Source organism: Tenebrio molitor, chromosome 3 (genome assembly GCF_963966145.1).
Source record: "Tenebrio molitor chromosome 3, icTenMoli1.1, whole genome shotgun sequence".
NCBI lineage: Eukaryota > Metazoa > Arthropoda > Insecta > Coleoptera > Tenebrionidae > Tenebrio > Tenebrio molitor.
The window spans coordinates 23292805-23310365 of NC_091048.1; the positions used below are offsets into that span (position 1 = coordinate 23292805).

The 17561-nt window shown below is 35.8% G+C and overlaps 1 protein-coding gene across 8 annotated transcripts in view; it reads left to right on the forward strand.

The window, feature by feature from the left end:
* Syx1A (Syntaxin 1A) overlaps positions 1–17561 on the forward strand; it is a 44746-nt gene that overhangs the window by 6703 nt on the left and 20482 nt on the right. For all 8 annotated transcript variants that reach the window (XR_011157869.1, XR_011157868.1, XM_069042313.1 and 5 more), the window contains exon 3: positions 4188–4287. Coding sequence is in view for 6 of the 8 variants with exons in the window: in XM_069042313.1 (XP_068898414.1) it covers positions 4188–4287 (100 nt within the window). In the remaining 2 variants the exon portion in view is untranslated. The remainder of the gene's footprint in view (positions 1–4187; positions 4288–17561) is intronic.

The following is a 17561-nucleotide window of genomic DNA, read 5'->3' on the forward strand; positions in this document are numbered from 1 at the left end:
GATAAATCGTGATTTTTGTAATAAAACCATCCATAAATTGGAGTCGGTACCGAAACATTATTAAAGTCGTTTGTACGTTGTGTCTCACGTATTTTCATCCGAGGGTATGATGAGGAAGCTTTTTTGAGTTGACATTTTATCTGCAAGACAGGGTCGGGGTTAGCGATGATTTGATTATCGGGACACTAGGATCGGTAATAAAAGAATGACAATTGTTTTGACCTTTTTTTATGGCTCGTCTGCAAACAGTTAAATGTTTTCGACATATTGATCCGAACAATGTGACACTCAGTGCCGAGAAATTTCACTTAAACCACGAAATTAGCAACGCTTTTTGCACAGCGTTCTTATTCTCCGCCTGGTCTAAGAATGTCACGTGATATTTGCATTTTATTATCTGCTGAAATTTCAAAATTGTGGGTTTTTTTCCGAATTTTTTTCCTCAATATGTCATCAGTTTATGTTGATGAGATCCGTAAATTAATTAAACTTCTGTGGTTCGTTAATGCACGAACCCAGTTGGGATTTCACATAATTTGATTAAGTCAAGAGCCGAACACGTTTTATAAAAATGGAAATTCGCCGAGTCCGGACTGAGGCCGAATTAGGAAAATGATTTCCAAAAAGTTTATACAGAGCTGAGTCAGATTGTTGTGTGCATCAACCTGAATACCACCCACGTAGACGTCCCACAGTACTAATCCTCTCGTTTGAAACGTGATGGAGAAACCTTAGATTAATTATTATCTGCGACGTGAACTTTTCTCCAAAATTCAAATTAAACAGTCTATCGATCTGTGTGAAATTCGCTTAGGTGGGTTGCGGGGGTGAATCGAAATTTCGTAATTGAAAAATGGGGACATGATTAAACTAAGAGAGAAACCGGTAAGCCTAGGATAACTCGAAAAAATGAAAAAGTAGATTACTTAAGGGAATGAACATAAAATTTCCAGAGAAAAGGACATTTTGCTAAAGGATTTATGATGATTGTGCGGATGACTCGTTTTTTTTCCTCTTGTCTCTTCCAGCTGCCGAGCGCCTAGACTTTATTACACACGTTTAATTTCTAAAGTAATTAATTCTGTATTTTGTTGAATTAACAAAAGCGTCGAAGGCGAGTTAACGTGAGCGAGTAATTATTTATAGGATTTCGTTCGATTCAAAAGTGGAACGCGATTAGGTGAAGGATTAGTTAACAATGTTGATAAGAGAAACGTAGATAAATAATCGCAGTTCAATGATTTCATTGATTTTGTCAAAAACAATCTATTATTTCTAGGCCATATTGTCACCAAAAACCCTCGTCAGTCAAGCGCCTATTGTTAATACATTTTTTCTTCAATTTCAATAATTGCACGTGTGCAGTGCTTTTCATGGGTGGATGGCTCCAATTAATGTTTATTTTTATATTTAATGTATTCAGTTAAACTATTGCATAATTATTATGGAACATGTTAAACAAGGTGCTGGCATTGCTAGTAGAGGTAACATTTAGATAGCAATCACTGGGACGTTATTGATTTGTGGGAATTAAACATTTATTTTGTTATAAAAGTTGGTTTTACAACGAAGGTTTTTATAACTTCCAGTTTCAAAGGGATTTTTAAAGTGTTCTACAGAATGCAAAATCAGGAGACGATGATTTTTCCATGTTTGCTAGTAAGAGTTTTAAAGGGTTAAACTTCATTCAAAGTTGCTAATGAAAAAGTATGATGTAGTATTAATATCATCTTATCATTTTTTTAAACCCAGTTCTAAAGTCTCTGCGAATCCACATTTCACGAGTCTGTTGAAAGGGATTTCATTGGAAGTTGTGATCTGCAAAAGAACTCCCACTTGCTGTGGTATGTCTGCTTCTATTCCAAGACATTTCTTACAGAATTTAATTGTAAAAGAAGTCTAGACTCTTTTTTTAAAATGCAAACGTATGGCGTAGCTTCATCAGCTGTCAAAGCATAATCATAAGATGCCACTTGTTAATTGAAAGAGCAGTAGTGTGGATTATTTCCCTTGCAAAATTTTTTTTAGAGCTAATCAACAACAGTTTTCCTGGTTTTCTTAATCCGACGTGATAGCTTTTACTTTGATTAATGATTTTAATCAATCAAGATGAGATTATGTTTCTGAAGGAAATATCAAAGCATACCAACGAAAAAGTCGACCTGCCTTTGTAAAGTTTGTCCAGCGAGAGATTGGTTGACATAAAAAGCACTAAATTCTACGTAGAGGAAGTAGTACCTAGCGCACGTAAAATTTGAAATAAACTAGGCAAAAATGAATAGGGAATTTTTCCTTTCTTGAATTTTTTTATAAATACAGTTTAAAATTTGTAATGTGCTAGAAATATGTAGACAGATACATTAAATGTAATGTTTCAAGTACCTGTAACATTTTTCATTTATCTGGTGTTTAAGAATACCTGGGAGGTTTGGAGCAATTATTTTGCTTTCCAAGAAAAATTGTGGAATTCCCTATTCATTTTTGCCTAGTTTATATCCTTCAAGCAGTAACATTTTTGCCCTGAAATTATGCTCTAATTAATGTATTCTAGTGCATTTTGCAGTTTTGGGTTAATTTAATACATACAATTTAAAATCTTTCAATCTCTCGCTGGACAAAGTATAGAAGACGGAGAAAACCACTGCCTGCTTGACCACAAATTGTTTTGAACGCTCGTTATATGTATAACATCTTGAGAAAATATTTTCCTTGTAACTATAAAATAAACGAATCAAAATCAAGAATTCTATTGTAACATTATTACTGAACGTTTACCGATTCGTAGGATGTTTTATCTTTGACATGAAATCTTTTGAAGCCTCTTTTTACTCGATAAATGTATTAAATTTACATGTAATTGAGCGTTAAATATTCTTATGTACATCCGTATCGAGATTTTTTCTTTATTATTTTATAAAGGGAAAATTTTGATGAAAGACATGCAACTGTTCGATAATTTCGAGCCTACAATTTCCTTACCTTTCCGCAAAAGCCATTTTAATGATTATATTTTACGTAAAAGGAAATAAACTCTTAACGATTCAAATCTTATTTCCACGATGAATATTTGATCTTGATTTTTCTTTAATATCATTTTACAAACGAGGCGTGGGAGGCTCAAAATTTCATCAGGTTTTGTAAAGAGAGATATATTTTGAACCAGTAAAAATTTATAGCAAATCTGATGAGATCGTAAATGTTTATGTTTCTATTCGCGTAAAATTTATACGTTTTGTTTTTGGTAATAATTATTGTTTATTGGATGACCTCAATAAGGTGGACTAAAATTCGAACCGAAAAGCGTGAAGACGACGTCGGAATATTCGGGTCGTATAGTACGTAACATACATCAAGATATATTGAACGTAGTTTGTGAAAAATGCGATAGACATAAAGGAAAATGTTCCTCAGCTTATCCAAAGATGGGATCTTTATACGTTCGGTATATGTCTTCCGCGGGAATGATCCGTCGATTTTTTTCCAATATAGCTCATTAACTGGTATATGACCGTGACACGTAATAGAATAGATGTTCCTCCAGTTACATTATCTCGAGACTCTTGAAGGTGTTATTTTACAAGATAACACCACCAGGCGGCACTGTTACGTTGCGTGATGGTTCCCAGAGGATGCTAATGTCAGCACTCGCAACAGTGCTCCACAGACTAGCGCAAACATAAATTTCGCCACATCCTGAAAACAATTAGATAAGCTTGCACCTGTGAAAACCACATGCAAAAGTAAAGATACCGTTTTGCGTCGCGGTTGGGTCAGCTTCAAAACATGTTTCACCATTTGAGATTCCGTTTTGTAACGCAGCAGCATGCACGCATGCATTTTTTAATGGGGCTGTTGTACCAATACGTGCAACAAGTTATTGAATTGTTTATCACAGGATCAGGAGTCATTTCATGTCGTTTGAAAATCATGTTGTATTAACGGGTGGTCCTTCGAGCGTGTCTATTGTTTTATGCAAGATTATGACCTTCTTGTGGGACGCGTGTCGAGATGAAAGAAGGCGAAATCTAAGACACTAGCTTTGATCTCGGTAATATTATTTTGGATAATGCGACAGAAGCGTTTGCTTTTATTTGATCTATGCGGAGAAAAAGTTGGCGCCTCCGTAAAAGAGCGACACATCAAAGCTGACTTAACGATGATATTCACTCGATGTCTTTTTGTTCTAGGTGGAAGATATACGGGACATGATAGATAAGATTCAAGCAAATGTAGAAGAGGTAAAGAAGAAACACAGTGCTATTCTGTCTGCGCCTCAGAGTGATGAAAGTAAGTCGTTACGGTTTTCTTATTTTTCACTTTTGCCCCTTTCTGGTGGGGTTGTTTATGACTCGGGGTGGCTTTTAGAAAGCCGAAAAAATCCACCGAGTCTTATATCGAGGTTTTATTACGAAAAGTGAAACTTATTCCTGGTTAGAGCGCCAGGCTTGCGATTAGTCCACATTGTGGCTGAATGATTATGTTATATCCGGCACCAAATTCCTCGGTTAGGACAGACGTCCCGTCTAATTCTGTTATATGTCCCGGATTTGCAGAGGATGACCTTGCGTAATACCTTTAATCTTACATTCGACTGGTGTATTTAGTTATCTTATCAGACAGAGAGTAGTGCATGTTTTGAGCATTTGACAACTGCCGAGTGTTATCGATTGATGAGAGGTCTGATATGGGCAACAGGCGATAAATGTGACGCAGACGATTGTTGAGGTTTTTATCACTGATACAAGTGTAACGATAATGACTCAGTCACTAGGAGGTTTCGAACGGTTTTTTCCTCGTTGCATAATTTCAAAACAAACTGGGCCACGCAAATATCGTGATGACTTTGTGCAACTCCGTCGATTTTATGGACTAATTCATCTGAAGAAGTGGAAGGTTTTTTTTTGCAGAATTCGGGGACACAACGTCGCCAAGCGCCACTTTTATGTAAAAGAATCGCGTGCTGTGCAAAAAAAAAGTAAGATTACAATCTGTCGTCGACCCTATTGCTTAGTCACGCGAATTATGGATTCGATCCGGAGAATGTAGGTACTCAGACCCTGCACTCGGTGTGAAATTGTATATTATCAGGATTTCCAGGTTTGTGTCAAGATCTGGTCTGGTTCGAGCGTCGACGATTCTTTTCACGTGTGTAGTCAGGCGTCACCGGTCGTCCTGGAACCTGGAAATTCCGGTGTCGTGAATCGTTCCGGGACTTATCTCACGGACGGTCAGTTCGGCGTTAGGAGATTTTTCGTAAACAGGGCTCGAGAAGCGACAGAATTCGCACGGTAAATAGGAACTTAAATAAAGGTTAGGCCTTAGAATGAAGCACGTTAACAGGAAGTTGGCGAGCGATATCGACCGGTTGCGACCTTTTATATGACGGCACCGACACAGGATGCCTTTTATCAAACTTATCCAGAATTTGCCAACGGCAAAGGTTCGTGAATAAGCAACATTAGAAAATGCTTTTCGGCGTACAATGGACAAGTTAAAGCGGCTCTAATTGGCGGCGATTGTCGCCAACTGGAACGTTCCGATGTTGTGTTTCTGGATTTTTATTCCACCCTCCGACAACCTGTTACAAATCTGCACACGGACAATGCTGATAGGAGTAGTTTGCAGTTGCACGCCTCTCAATGCGATATCCGTTTCCGTACGGTTTGTCATCTGGCTAGTTCTGGACACGTGTAATCTTTGGCTTTGAATGCTGGCAATTTTCTGTTTGAGTAACTTTTAATGTGCCCCCAGGCCGTCATTGTCGCTTCGAATTGAATTGACAACGGTTTTTGCGGCAACTTTTCACTGAGAAGAATCATCGGCCCCATTGGAAATACGTACGTTTCACAATTTTTCTTGGACGTGTCATCTGTAAAGTTTCATCGATTCCATGTAGCATGTTAATGTTTGTTGTTGAAAACAAACATTTCTCAAATGGGGGATGTTTTTTCATCTCGATCGCGAAAAAGTTGGATGTCTGGCGAAGACATCCTGAATCAACTTTTAATGCAAAAATCGAAAGTGTCAAGAACAATGATCGAGTAAAAACCAATATGTATTTGAAAAGACATATTGAACAAATATACAGTGAATTTTTTTATCAATGAACCATAGGGATATTTACATGATGTAAACTTTATTTTCTACTGCTAATTTCAAAATGATTTTCCGCACACTTGTAGCTTAGGTACTTAATTTTCTTCAGGTTTTAGTGTTTTTTTCCAAGAAACACACACACAATGGTCCCAAAAGGTGAATTTATTGGCAGCAATTTTGGGAGTCCATATTACTGGACCATTTTTATTTATTATAATATTAATAATTTTATTAATTTTATTATTCGATCATTTTAGAGACCGATTAGGTTATTGTTTAGCGGCTTTTAGCAAACAGTTGAGCATTTAAAACAGCAAAACATTTGTACACCTCTTTAGATTAAAATTTACAATTTAGGTTCTGAATGTTTCATTAAATAAAATTGTTTTCCTTTTTTTATGTTTCGAATTGGGAAATCTTTTAATAATAGGGGTTAAAATGTTTCCTTTTCAGTTTTAGAGCTTCGCAATTATTTCAATGTCAGTGGGCACAGCCTACTAACTTTAATAAAATTTAAAAATGGGTTGAAATTATTATGTAATGTAATGATATTTAAGAATATTATCAGAACATATGAAAAATTAAGTAAGCTAAAAGTGTGCGAAAAATAATTTTGAAGTTAGCAGTAGAAAAACTATTAACACGAAATAAAGTTTACACCATGTAAATCCCTATGGTTCGTCGATTAAAAACTTATTTGACTTATTGTCTTGTTTAAAAAATGAAAATATGTACTCAATTCTGAGATAAAAACTTCTAATGGTTCTAGTTCACTCGTGTCTCAACACTTCCTTCTCATTTTGCGTTCATTGCTCAGGTCATCTCAGTTTACAATTAAATGTGAGCTGAGGTTGAAACATACGACATTCTAGTTGTTGATATGAAGACAGGTTCTTTCACAATGTCTTTTTAATCTTATGCCTCGTCTTGCAACAGTGAACATCCAACAAGTGAAAATACCATTTTTATCTTGGTCTCCTAACCTTTGAAAATTTTATGTGTTAAGGCTATATAGTATTAATGGACTTTACTAGTGGAGAGTGCCGCAGACTTTTCTTTCCTGGCTTTAGTAATTGGCCCGAGGGCCGAGTCGATCCTACATAATGCAAAATCCTGTTCTTTGCTGTCCCTTTTGCGAAGAAAGCAACAAAACTTTCTGGATTGGAACTGTGGTCCAGCAAAAGGGCAGTAGTGTATCTTTATATATTTATTTCATCTCAACAACTTGACCGACTGTATTGGTAAATTTGTCAGCTCAATTGTCATTTGTTTACCATATTTCTTACCATGATAAGACTAGACAAGAAACTACACAAAAACAGGCGCAAAGAAATATTCTTGTGTTAGATCTAAACAAGAAAATAAACAGATTGAGTAAAGTTTATCCGATATACCGCAACATAAAAAAGTCCTGTGTCGTCAAATCAAGAGCGTTGATGAAACAATTTTATTGTGTGTAACTGTAAGGGTGCAGAACTGAATAAGTCCCATTACTAATTTATGGAAAAATACCACTAGTAAGTTTTGGGCTTCCAAGTTGTGAAGCAACAGGGAACAAAATTTAATGATACCAGATCAAAAGTTCTTATTGGCATGAAAGAGTGCTGACCAGTGGTTCCCAATTAGTTAAGGACTGGGATCCCTTTTTTTTTTCAAAAACCAAGTCATCGAAATTTTAAAAATGTTAGTACTTAATAATAATTTAACAAGCATTCGAGATGTGATGGGAGAAATCAACGCTTCTTTCGTTTCGAATAATCTCTTCTACATCTGGTTCAATATTTGCTTCCTTTAGTTTCAAATCTCGATCAGCATCGAACCGATGTCTGCTCTTTAAATAACAAGGTGTCGAAAATGTTTGTTCACAAAGATATATGTATCAAAAGGGAACTAAATCTGATTTCTTTTAATCAGGAAACGCTTTCACCCAGAATTGGTCCAGTGTACATTCTACTTCAGCACATGCTAAAGAATTTCTTGTCCATGACTGCAAGATTTGATGCTGAGAAGTAATCCTTAAAACTTGTCACTAAATCACGCAGATGCTCGGTGATACTGTGTTTAACTTCTCCTGGCAATTCTTTGTCAGTGGATTCCAGAAATGTCTGCAGTTTTGAGATATTAGTGGGACTTCCACTTTCAACTCGACTTGTTCATGATCGTTCGTTATTTTCTAATTGTGAAATATTTCAAATTTAAATAAAAAGTAAGAAAATCCAGGTTTTTCATTTGAATGGTGCCACGGATCCCTTCGATGAATCTGCTGATATTTGAGCGTTGTTGCCCATCAATTGGGAACCGCTGATGTAGATAATGAACAATATGGCAGAGACAAGGTAGTGAAGAAGTACCTACTCACATGAAAAATTATTGTGTCGGTTGTCAATATGCAACTGATTCCTTTGAAATTCCTGAAGCGACATTTTCATGGGTTCTAACCCAACAATGGAGTCCGTCCTTGCAAATATCTTATTCAAATTTTTAAAGTAAATTTCGTATGACACTTCTTCATTTTAAGAAACTCTCAAAGAAATTTTGGAACTTGTTTTTGGAAATTTTACTTTTTATTATGTATTACCTCCATATACATACTGGGTGATTCAAAATGATTGTGGCCAAGTATGGCAACTATGTACGAAAATTTATGTGGCAACTGTGTGGATGAGGTAGAGTTGTCATTTGTATGACATTTCATAAGAGTGCATTTGATTTTTTTGATATCATTACACATTGATTTGACAGTTTTCAAAATTGCGAGACTATGAACTGTCAAAGAAATATCAACTCTACCCTATCCACACAGTTGCCACATAAATTTTCGTACATAGTTGCCATACTTGGCCACAATCATTTTGAATCACCCAATACTTCCTCGGTCATTCTATAATTTCCTGGTTGTCGATAAATACTACAGTGGTGCCACTGCGGTGTAATACGAGTCGCCCGTGTGCGTGGATGACAGATGTCAAAATCAAAAATAGCAAGATGGCCCTTCAACGTTAAAAAATAAACTTTACACTTAGTGGACCTAACATGTATTATTGAACCTTCAAGCACTGATTATATTGCAACAATGGAACTAGGAAATCTGGTGCCTTAAAATTTGAAAATTGTCATTTTACTGTAATTGCAGCAAAAGAAAATAAATGTGTTTATGTCCGATTTTTTTTGTGACCCGCTTGAAGATAAAAAATCATTCAGAGTAGAAGGTCCTTGTGCTTCGCCCAGTTGCCGACCTCGACTTGAATCTCTGGGCTTAGCACCAAAAGACTCACCTCTACTCTTAATGATATTTATCTACTATTAATTTTATAGAATCAGGAATGTAAAAAGCGCCACATATCGTAAAGCTGTTTTTTTTTTAGTTTAAAATCTAAAAGTATGTATTAGTCAGTCAATCGTCGTGTTGCATGTTGGGTAAAAATATATTTTCACATTTAATGTAACTGCAAAACTTGGTAAATGCGAGCGAAGTTAGTTTGAAACTTCTAAATGCAACGCATACAGGAAACGTAAAGTCAAAGTCGTTTATTAATTAACTGGCAATCTGAGATGATTTCAGGAAGTGACTATTGAATTTGATAAATAAAGTGAAATTGAAGACGCAGTTTCTGTAGCTCCGCGTATTCCGCCGACAGACAAATTAATATAATTTTAAAAGCAAAATAGGTTCGCCGTTGAAACCTGTGGGAGTTTGTAGGTGGAGTTTCGTTCAGAATAAAATGTGGCGAATATAAAATGATTATAATCGTAAAGAACCACATTTATGTTGATTTATGTGACGAAGCAACAAAAAACTAGTTTCAGGCTAAATATAATATTCTACGTGCTCTAATAAATAATTCCTTAATAAAGCAGCTAAATAACTATGATTGATATAAATCCAAAATACATGGAAAGTGTCTGGCGAGGAGTTGCGTGACTTAACCTTACATTAGTGCAAATCGACTCTAAATAGTATGATTAACTCGTATTAGTCACAAGACCTTTATACTTTCGTTAGTTGGTTTTCATTAGTCTATTTATAACAGTCCGTCAATAGTTTATCAATATAATAATTACTAACCAGTCGTGATAATATTGATTAAAACGTCAAATCCTTCAGCAGATCACGACAGAATGATCAACGGTTTTTTTTTGGAAACGCACAACAAAGAAAAATACAAAAGCGTGACCAACGCATTCATCGGATCGGTTATCAGATGAAAGTGCTTACTTTTACATGTGTTTTTTTTTAATCGTTTTTATGTCCCCACCGAATTAAACAGGTAGGAATGCTTGAATTCGGGGGCGGCAGAGAATTCCCGTGTTTGTAAATCGAACCGAAACGGGTTAAATATTGCACCCATCAAGCAAAACGACAGCATACACCAGACATGCGCCCCACGTCAGTCGAATTAACAACCCTCTCTTTCGATTTTGTTGGAAATTTGTTTTTTTTTTTGGGCGCCAATCGATAAATTCAATAACTGCATTAATAATAAAACGTCGTTTGTTGTCACTTACGTCCAATTTACACCACTCGAAATGGCTAAAAATATACAGTGCGTCATCCTCGCCGAATAAAATGCCTGATAATGTGGCACACATATAAAGTCTAAGGGCCCCACATTTCACTGGATTTCGTCCATAATAAATTGCGTTGTATCCGTGGCATGGCTGGGGGATTTTCGTGATTTCGAATCTCGATACTGGCTGCTTTTATCAGATAAATGTTAGGTACGAGCTGAATTTAAAGATTGAAATTGAATTTTTTATTTCGCTTGGTATTATTGGCGTCCCGTCTCCGTTTGTCCAACTCTGGGGAACGAGGAAGAAGCTTAAATTAGCCGGGGAATGGAGGATTTCCAACATTTCGATGGTTTAAATAGACTGTTGTTGTGTTTTTGTCTTCTGAATAATTCAGCAAGATGTGTGGCCGTCATATTTTTGTTCTCTTCCTCGGTCGTATTCGTCATAATAACGAATTGAAGTTTTTCGGCGTGAACTTGTCAGAAAGTCTTCGCATTGCTTTGGAAACATCTTATTAAACTTTTTTCATCCGTTGCAGCTTTTATTCCATTAGGTACGACGCAAACGACTCCTTCTAATCAAACTCTGAATGTTTAAAATTCATTAGTTTATCCGTCGTGATTGATATTTTTTCCTCGGAAAAAATAAATGTATACTTCTTAACTTTCCAGGCGGGTGCCCACTGGCAGTAAAGTTCAGTTTAACTCTTCTAATACTTCGTCTAAAGTTTCAGCTTTTTCAAATATTTTCTCGGCAAACATTAATAAATGGGAGCATAGGAAACAATATCTGGATACATTCTTGATAAGCAGTTTAGTTTCTGCAACAAAAGTAACAAAATGCCAATTTGAACAGCACCAAGAGGCGGAAACACAAAACAAGAATTTGAAACTTGTTTGGGGAAAAAGAAAGGTTAAGGGGATATTGTAGTAAAGGGTTTTATAGATACGTGTTGTGTGTGTAACAAACTCATATAACAATAGCTCCGAACAGAAAGTATTTGTTAACGATCGATCGTAAATAGACCAGTGGTGCCGTTCTCAGGATATATTGCCAATACACCATTTAATACCTAAATATGTAGTTGAATTATTGGTTTTCGTTTGATCAGAACGCGGCAGATATTTATCGCACGCAGAGTTAATCAGGATTTAATTTATTCATTCTGGACGTTTTAATTGTACGTAGAAGAGAGCGCAGGATTTGCAAGGTCTTGTGCCTGTTATGCAATTTAGATTCAGATGGATTAAGCAAATAGAATAATCCACAGAATAAACCATGCCGAGTGCGTAATCTAGAACTGGAACGAGTCGAACAATAAAATTTCTCTCATAAAGTTAAGAGTTTAATTTGTTAATCAACATTTTGTACGTAGGGCTGAATCAACATTATTTATGTTTCCGTAACTACCCTGTGCGTGTCTCTTCACACGCATATAAATTAATTGCGTCGATAAATGTGAGTTAAAACAACATTATTTTAATCAGGTTTTATTGGTGTGTCATATATTTCTGTGTAATTTCTAATCGAAAAAAGTACAGTTAGTAACTTACCAACAAACTAGAAAATAGAGGCAAGTTGAAGAGAATCTTCATATTACAAATTATGCAATAAATAAAATTATTGAAGGAGATGGATTCAACTTTGCACACTTTTATTAGCATATAAAAACCTTTTTAGGAGTAATTGTTGCTAAAACGCCGCAGGATTCGTAAAATCCCCACGTGTGATTGTTAGATGAATGGGACCAAGTTAATTTTTTGGGCTCTTACAGATGTCACACTCCATGTTTGTAAATTAAAATTAAGCTTGTTGGACTTCTGTAACATTTTTCTTCTAATTACATGTTACAATACAAAATTATATGTAAATAAAACATGAAAAATTCTATTTTTGGCTTCCCTAACTGTAAAACACACCTTTATCTTTCAATTTACGTTAAGGTAGCCGCCGCACACTAGTTGCGTCCCGCGGTCAAACCGACCCCTAATACTAGTTGCGTCCCAGTTGACCATTTTCCTATCTGCGGATTAAAATAAATGAATCCCAATTTTGCCCACTCCTCCTACCCCCTACAGTGTTGGTAGGGTGTTTAGTAATAAGGGCGATTGGTTTAAATTTTATGAGTTTATTAAAATACAACCAATCGGCTTGGCAGCTCTGTATGTCAAAAAGTTTGACATTTGGTCAGCCGAAAAGTCTAATACAAATGTCGTACGGTAGGTATTTTACAGCGCTCCAAATACCCCTACCGTAGTCTAATGTAAGTAACTATTCATCAAGTAATAAAATGTGGAAGGAATGGTCTTCTAATAAGCAACTTTAAAAAAAAAAAAAAAAAACTATGATCTATAACCAAGGTGTTAAAAAGAATACGTTTATATTCGTTTTTTTTTTTTTATTTGAGTTAGAATTTATAAACTAGAACGGTGGCTTGTTTTGTCCAAATTATACAGTCGTGTTGCATATTTAAGTATTTGCAATAATTTACAGTTAATCTTTTCGACTTTGTGACACTTGTAATTACAAGAACTTTAATGAAAATTTCAAATGGATTGTGCTCCAACTTGAACTCAATTTAGAAACAGAATTAATTTTAAAAAATGAAAACATTTTCTCACTATTTATTCATGAAAGCTAGCTTATACGTCGGTTGCTTTTCCGAACTTTGTCAAAACCAATGATTATTATTATAAATCATTTTAACTTGGAAAATGGTGTCGTGAGATTAAATGTTATGGTGTATTATATTTTGTTCTAATGATAATTTAAATTAGACATATAAAACAACAGTACGCTGTTAATTATAAAGATACACATTTTTGTTTTCTATTGTCTGAAGTCATCTTTTCGCCACACGTTTTATTCCATGACGATACTACCTTTTTAAATACTCATAAGATATGAAATATTTATATCGTTATTTTACATCTCTTTATCACCCGTAAAAGATTGACACCACGAAGTGGAAGTGGAACACATGAATGTCTAAGGGTGCGAAATGGAGATTATAAGCTGTATGAAAAACTGGTTAACATCTTTTAGTTGTCGAATGTCATCGGACAAATATCTGATTTTATATTACCTACCATGGTGGGGAATTCGTGTTTTTTTTTGCTAATCCAGACCGGATGTTTATGCTTCGTGGGATTGTACATATATTTGCTCTGACTGTTCGCCTAATCGTAAGGAACAAGGTCGAAGTGAATCACTGCTCCAAATTCCACCAAATTCAACCACTGCGAATGAAAAAACTCAAATCATAAACATTACCAGCAAATTTTTTCATACTTCTAGATGGTGATCAACTTCTCCGCAAGTTTACTGTTACATATTACTTTATCTTCAGAGACTCCGTCTCGGTTTTCAATCTCTGGGCGTAGCCCAAAAAGACTTACTTCTGCTCTTAATAATATAGTATATACAGTGTGGAAACCACTTATGGAATAAATTCAGTAATTTCAAAACTAATGGCATTTGTCAAAAACGCTGAAACAGGTCGATTTTTATTTCTCATAGTGCTTATTTTAAGTTGCTTCACTTGTTCATGACGTCATCCATTTTTGAGTTATGACGTCATCACCATTTTTTTAAAATGACAACAATGACTTTTTTCTTCTTTTTCTGATAGACCTTACTACTACCTAAACGATTAATGAAAAAAATTGGTACTTTAGATGACAATTTTTTTGAGAAAATGACAAATTTTACTTCAAGAATTTAATTTAATTTTTAATGTAAAAATTTTAATTGACCTTAAACAGAAACAAACAAACATCTAAAGTTAACAATAAAATGTAACGCAAATGTTGAATTATCCCCCGCCAACTTTTGGCACTGTACACCGCGCTCAATAATGTCAGGGCTGATTTGTTCCATTTCAGCGCGAATTCTCTGTCATAAATCTTCTAAATTGTTTGGTCTATTAAAGTAAACCCTCGATTTTAAATAACCACAAAGAAAAAAAAATAAGTACATTAAAAATTAAATTGAATTTTTGAAATAAAATTTGTTATTTTCTCAAAAAAAATTGTTATGTAAGGTACCAATTTTTTTCATTCATCGTTTAGGTAGTATGAAGGTCTGTCAGATAGAGAAGAAAAAAGTGGGGGTTGTCATTTAAGAAAATTGGTGATGACGTCATAGCTCAAAAATGGATGACGTCATGAACAAGCGAAGTAACTTAAAATAAGCATTATTAAAAACAAAAATTGACCTGTTTCAGCGTTTTCGGCAAATGTCATTAGTTTTGAAATGACTGAATTTATTCCATAAGTAATTTCCACACTGTATACTATTGTTGCTAGATTGACCAAAATCTTTACTACCAGTTTGGATTTGTTTGTACGCGATTTGTTCCTTTAACTCCTACTTCAGACATCCACGAAAGCATTTGTGTTGTTATTTTTGCGCCTAGTTAGAGATACGAATTTGGAAGTACATATGTATGTAATTTCTTCAGAAAACAAAAATCGACTAATATTTTTATCAAATCTTGTAATAAATGGTGGGTTTATATTATATGGAGATACATTAGGTGTAACTATTATTTTTTGTCCAGAAATATTCTTTCAATTTCCAACATATCCAGAACTATCTCCCCTACCGTTTCTTCGCACCAAGACAGTTTTTGTTGTGTAATATATTTGATTTAGTGTAGCACGAACCCCATCTGATGGGATTGTTTATCTCTCTTGTGTGTTATGGATGGAAGTTTACTTTGTTCCTTAATTCGAGAAGATCCAACCCGCCGAGCTATTTTCGGTGTCGAAGTTTATTTTCAACCAGATCCGATGTGTTTCTTTTTTTATGAATTGATAACGACGTCTCCGGTTCGTGTTTCACTCCGGTCGTATTTAAATTTAGGCAAATTTACGGATGCGGCAGGACGACAGATTTTTTTTGTTTGTTTGCTCCTCGTGTTCCAGGATGTAGTTACTGCCTTGCCGCGCCAGATGATGAACGGGGGAATACCTAAACGCGACGACCTTAAACCCTTATTGATCTAGGCCAGGCCCTAGATTCTCTGTGAATGGCCCGACTGTAGACCTGATTTCTGGTGGTGTTGAATCGCACACGACTCTCCAACCCTCTCATTCAAATAAAGCCAAGAATTAACCATTGAAAAACGACCATTATCGACCCGGTGTCTGCCTACGACTCGGTGAAAGCTTCTGAAACGTCGTTCTGGTGTATGGAAGTGCGATTAAGGAGTTTTCGTTGTAAATATTTAATCGTAATTTTAAATTAACTCTCGAGTGCTGATTGAAAATCGATTGGCTTTTTTCTTCTCTTTAGTCGTCCAAGAGAACGAACATTCGAAAGCCGAGGTGTCTGGAACGGGGAGTCAATAACACACGTCGGCAGACGTTCTGGTTGACATTTCTTTTTAATTTTCGTATTTAATGTCAAGTGGCACGTATGTGGGTGACTGGTCCGTTGGCGCGCATTAGAGACTGCCGAAGAGTCTCTTTTTGCGAGCTCAATTCCCTTTCAACATTATTCATCTGGCGTAATCCCTTTTTTTTTAAGAATTTTTGCTGGGATCACTCAGAAATCCGACGTGAACCATTAATAATTACCATCGCCGTTTCTATTATCCAGCGGGAATGTTTTATGGCAGACTTTCACCTGGCTTGCCTTGATTTATGATTTAAGAATTGCGCCAGCGACGCCCCGAAAAAGGGGTTGAATGGTTGAAAAACAAGCGCCGATTTCCAAACACGACCGAGATTAATAACGCCAATACCATATCGACGTCCGCTCTAATCCTCCCACGATTTCGCAAATCTGTTTCTGCATAATAAATAACCCTAATGGATTTGCCATGGAGTCTCTCGCATTTCAGATCGTTTTGTATTTTTCTCCTCATTGTAATTTCGAACACAATACAGTCGAGCGGCACGAATTTAATTGCGGAATTGTTGCCGATGATAAATTTCGCGATAGTTTAATGAAAGTGTGTTTCAGACGATGAAGAAGGGGGTGCGCGTGGGGTAGTCCCATTTTAATAAATTGAATGGTAAAATGATGTAGCCACGTGAACTCGGACGGATATGGGTTGAACGTTCGTTCCGAAGGACCGGGGATGAAACCGTTCTCCGTGACTGCTTTTCAGGTCTCGCTTCAACCCTTATAAATTGTTTCAGCACAATTTCGTATGTTAAACGTTCCAAATGTGGCTTGCAGCAACTGGTTAGAACGCGTCTGTTCGTCGCGGAATTGTGCCGTTCCGACAAGATTAAAAAATGTCGGATCCACGAACACCGTTTTTATGTTTCCAAAAATTAAAATTCTCCACGGGGAAAAGGCACATTTATGTCGAATCCCAAGTTTTACCACCAACTCCAAAGATTTGTCGTGCGTACCATAATTATTGTTTTAAGACTGGCCCCACAAACTTTTACGTTTTGAAGTAAGGATTCTAAAACAAAAAATATTTTCAATTTTGTATAATAACGAGGACACATGTTTGTTGTACATTTATTCAAATAAACAAGACAGATACAAGAAAAGTCACTGGAAAACGTGTTGTCGGATGTGCACAGCGACGATAGATCATTTCATCTTTCAGAAAGTTTGCAAATAATTCATCTTTATTTATTTGGTTTTCAACACGATCACCTATGTCGTGTCGTAAGTGATTAATGAAATTAAGGTCTGGAAGTTGACTCGTCCGTTGAGGAATATGAACTAAATGATCGTAAAACTACTCGGGTAGAAAATCTAAACGACATTTTCTATTGTTGTACATTCGATAAAACTACACTCGAGGCATTTTGTTTTTTACAAAACGAAACATTCGCTCCTCGAAGATTATCTTTTTCTCTGCATATTCCACCTATCATTCGTACAGAAACACAGTAATGAACATCCAAACCATCCCCACCGTCTTTCATTGTACATAGTACAGGGTGATTCAAGTTTTACCGGCCGCACGATAAACCCCTAAA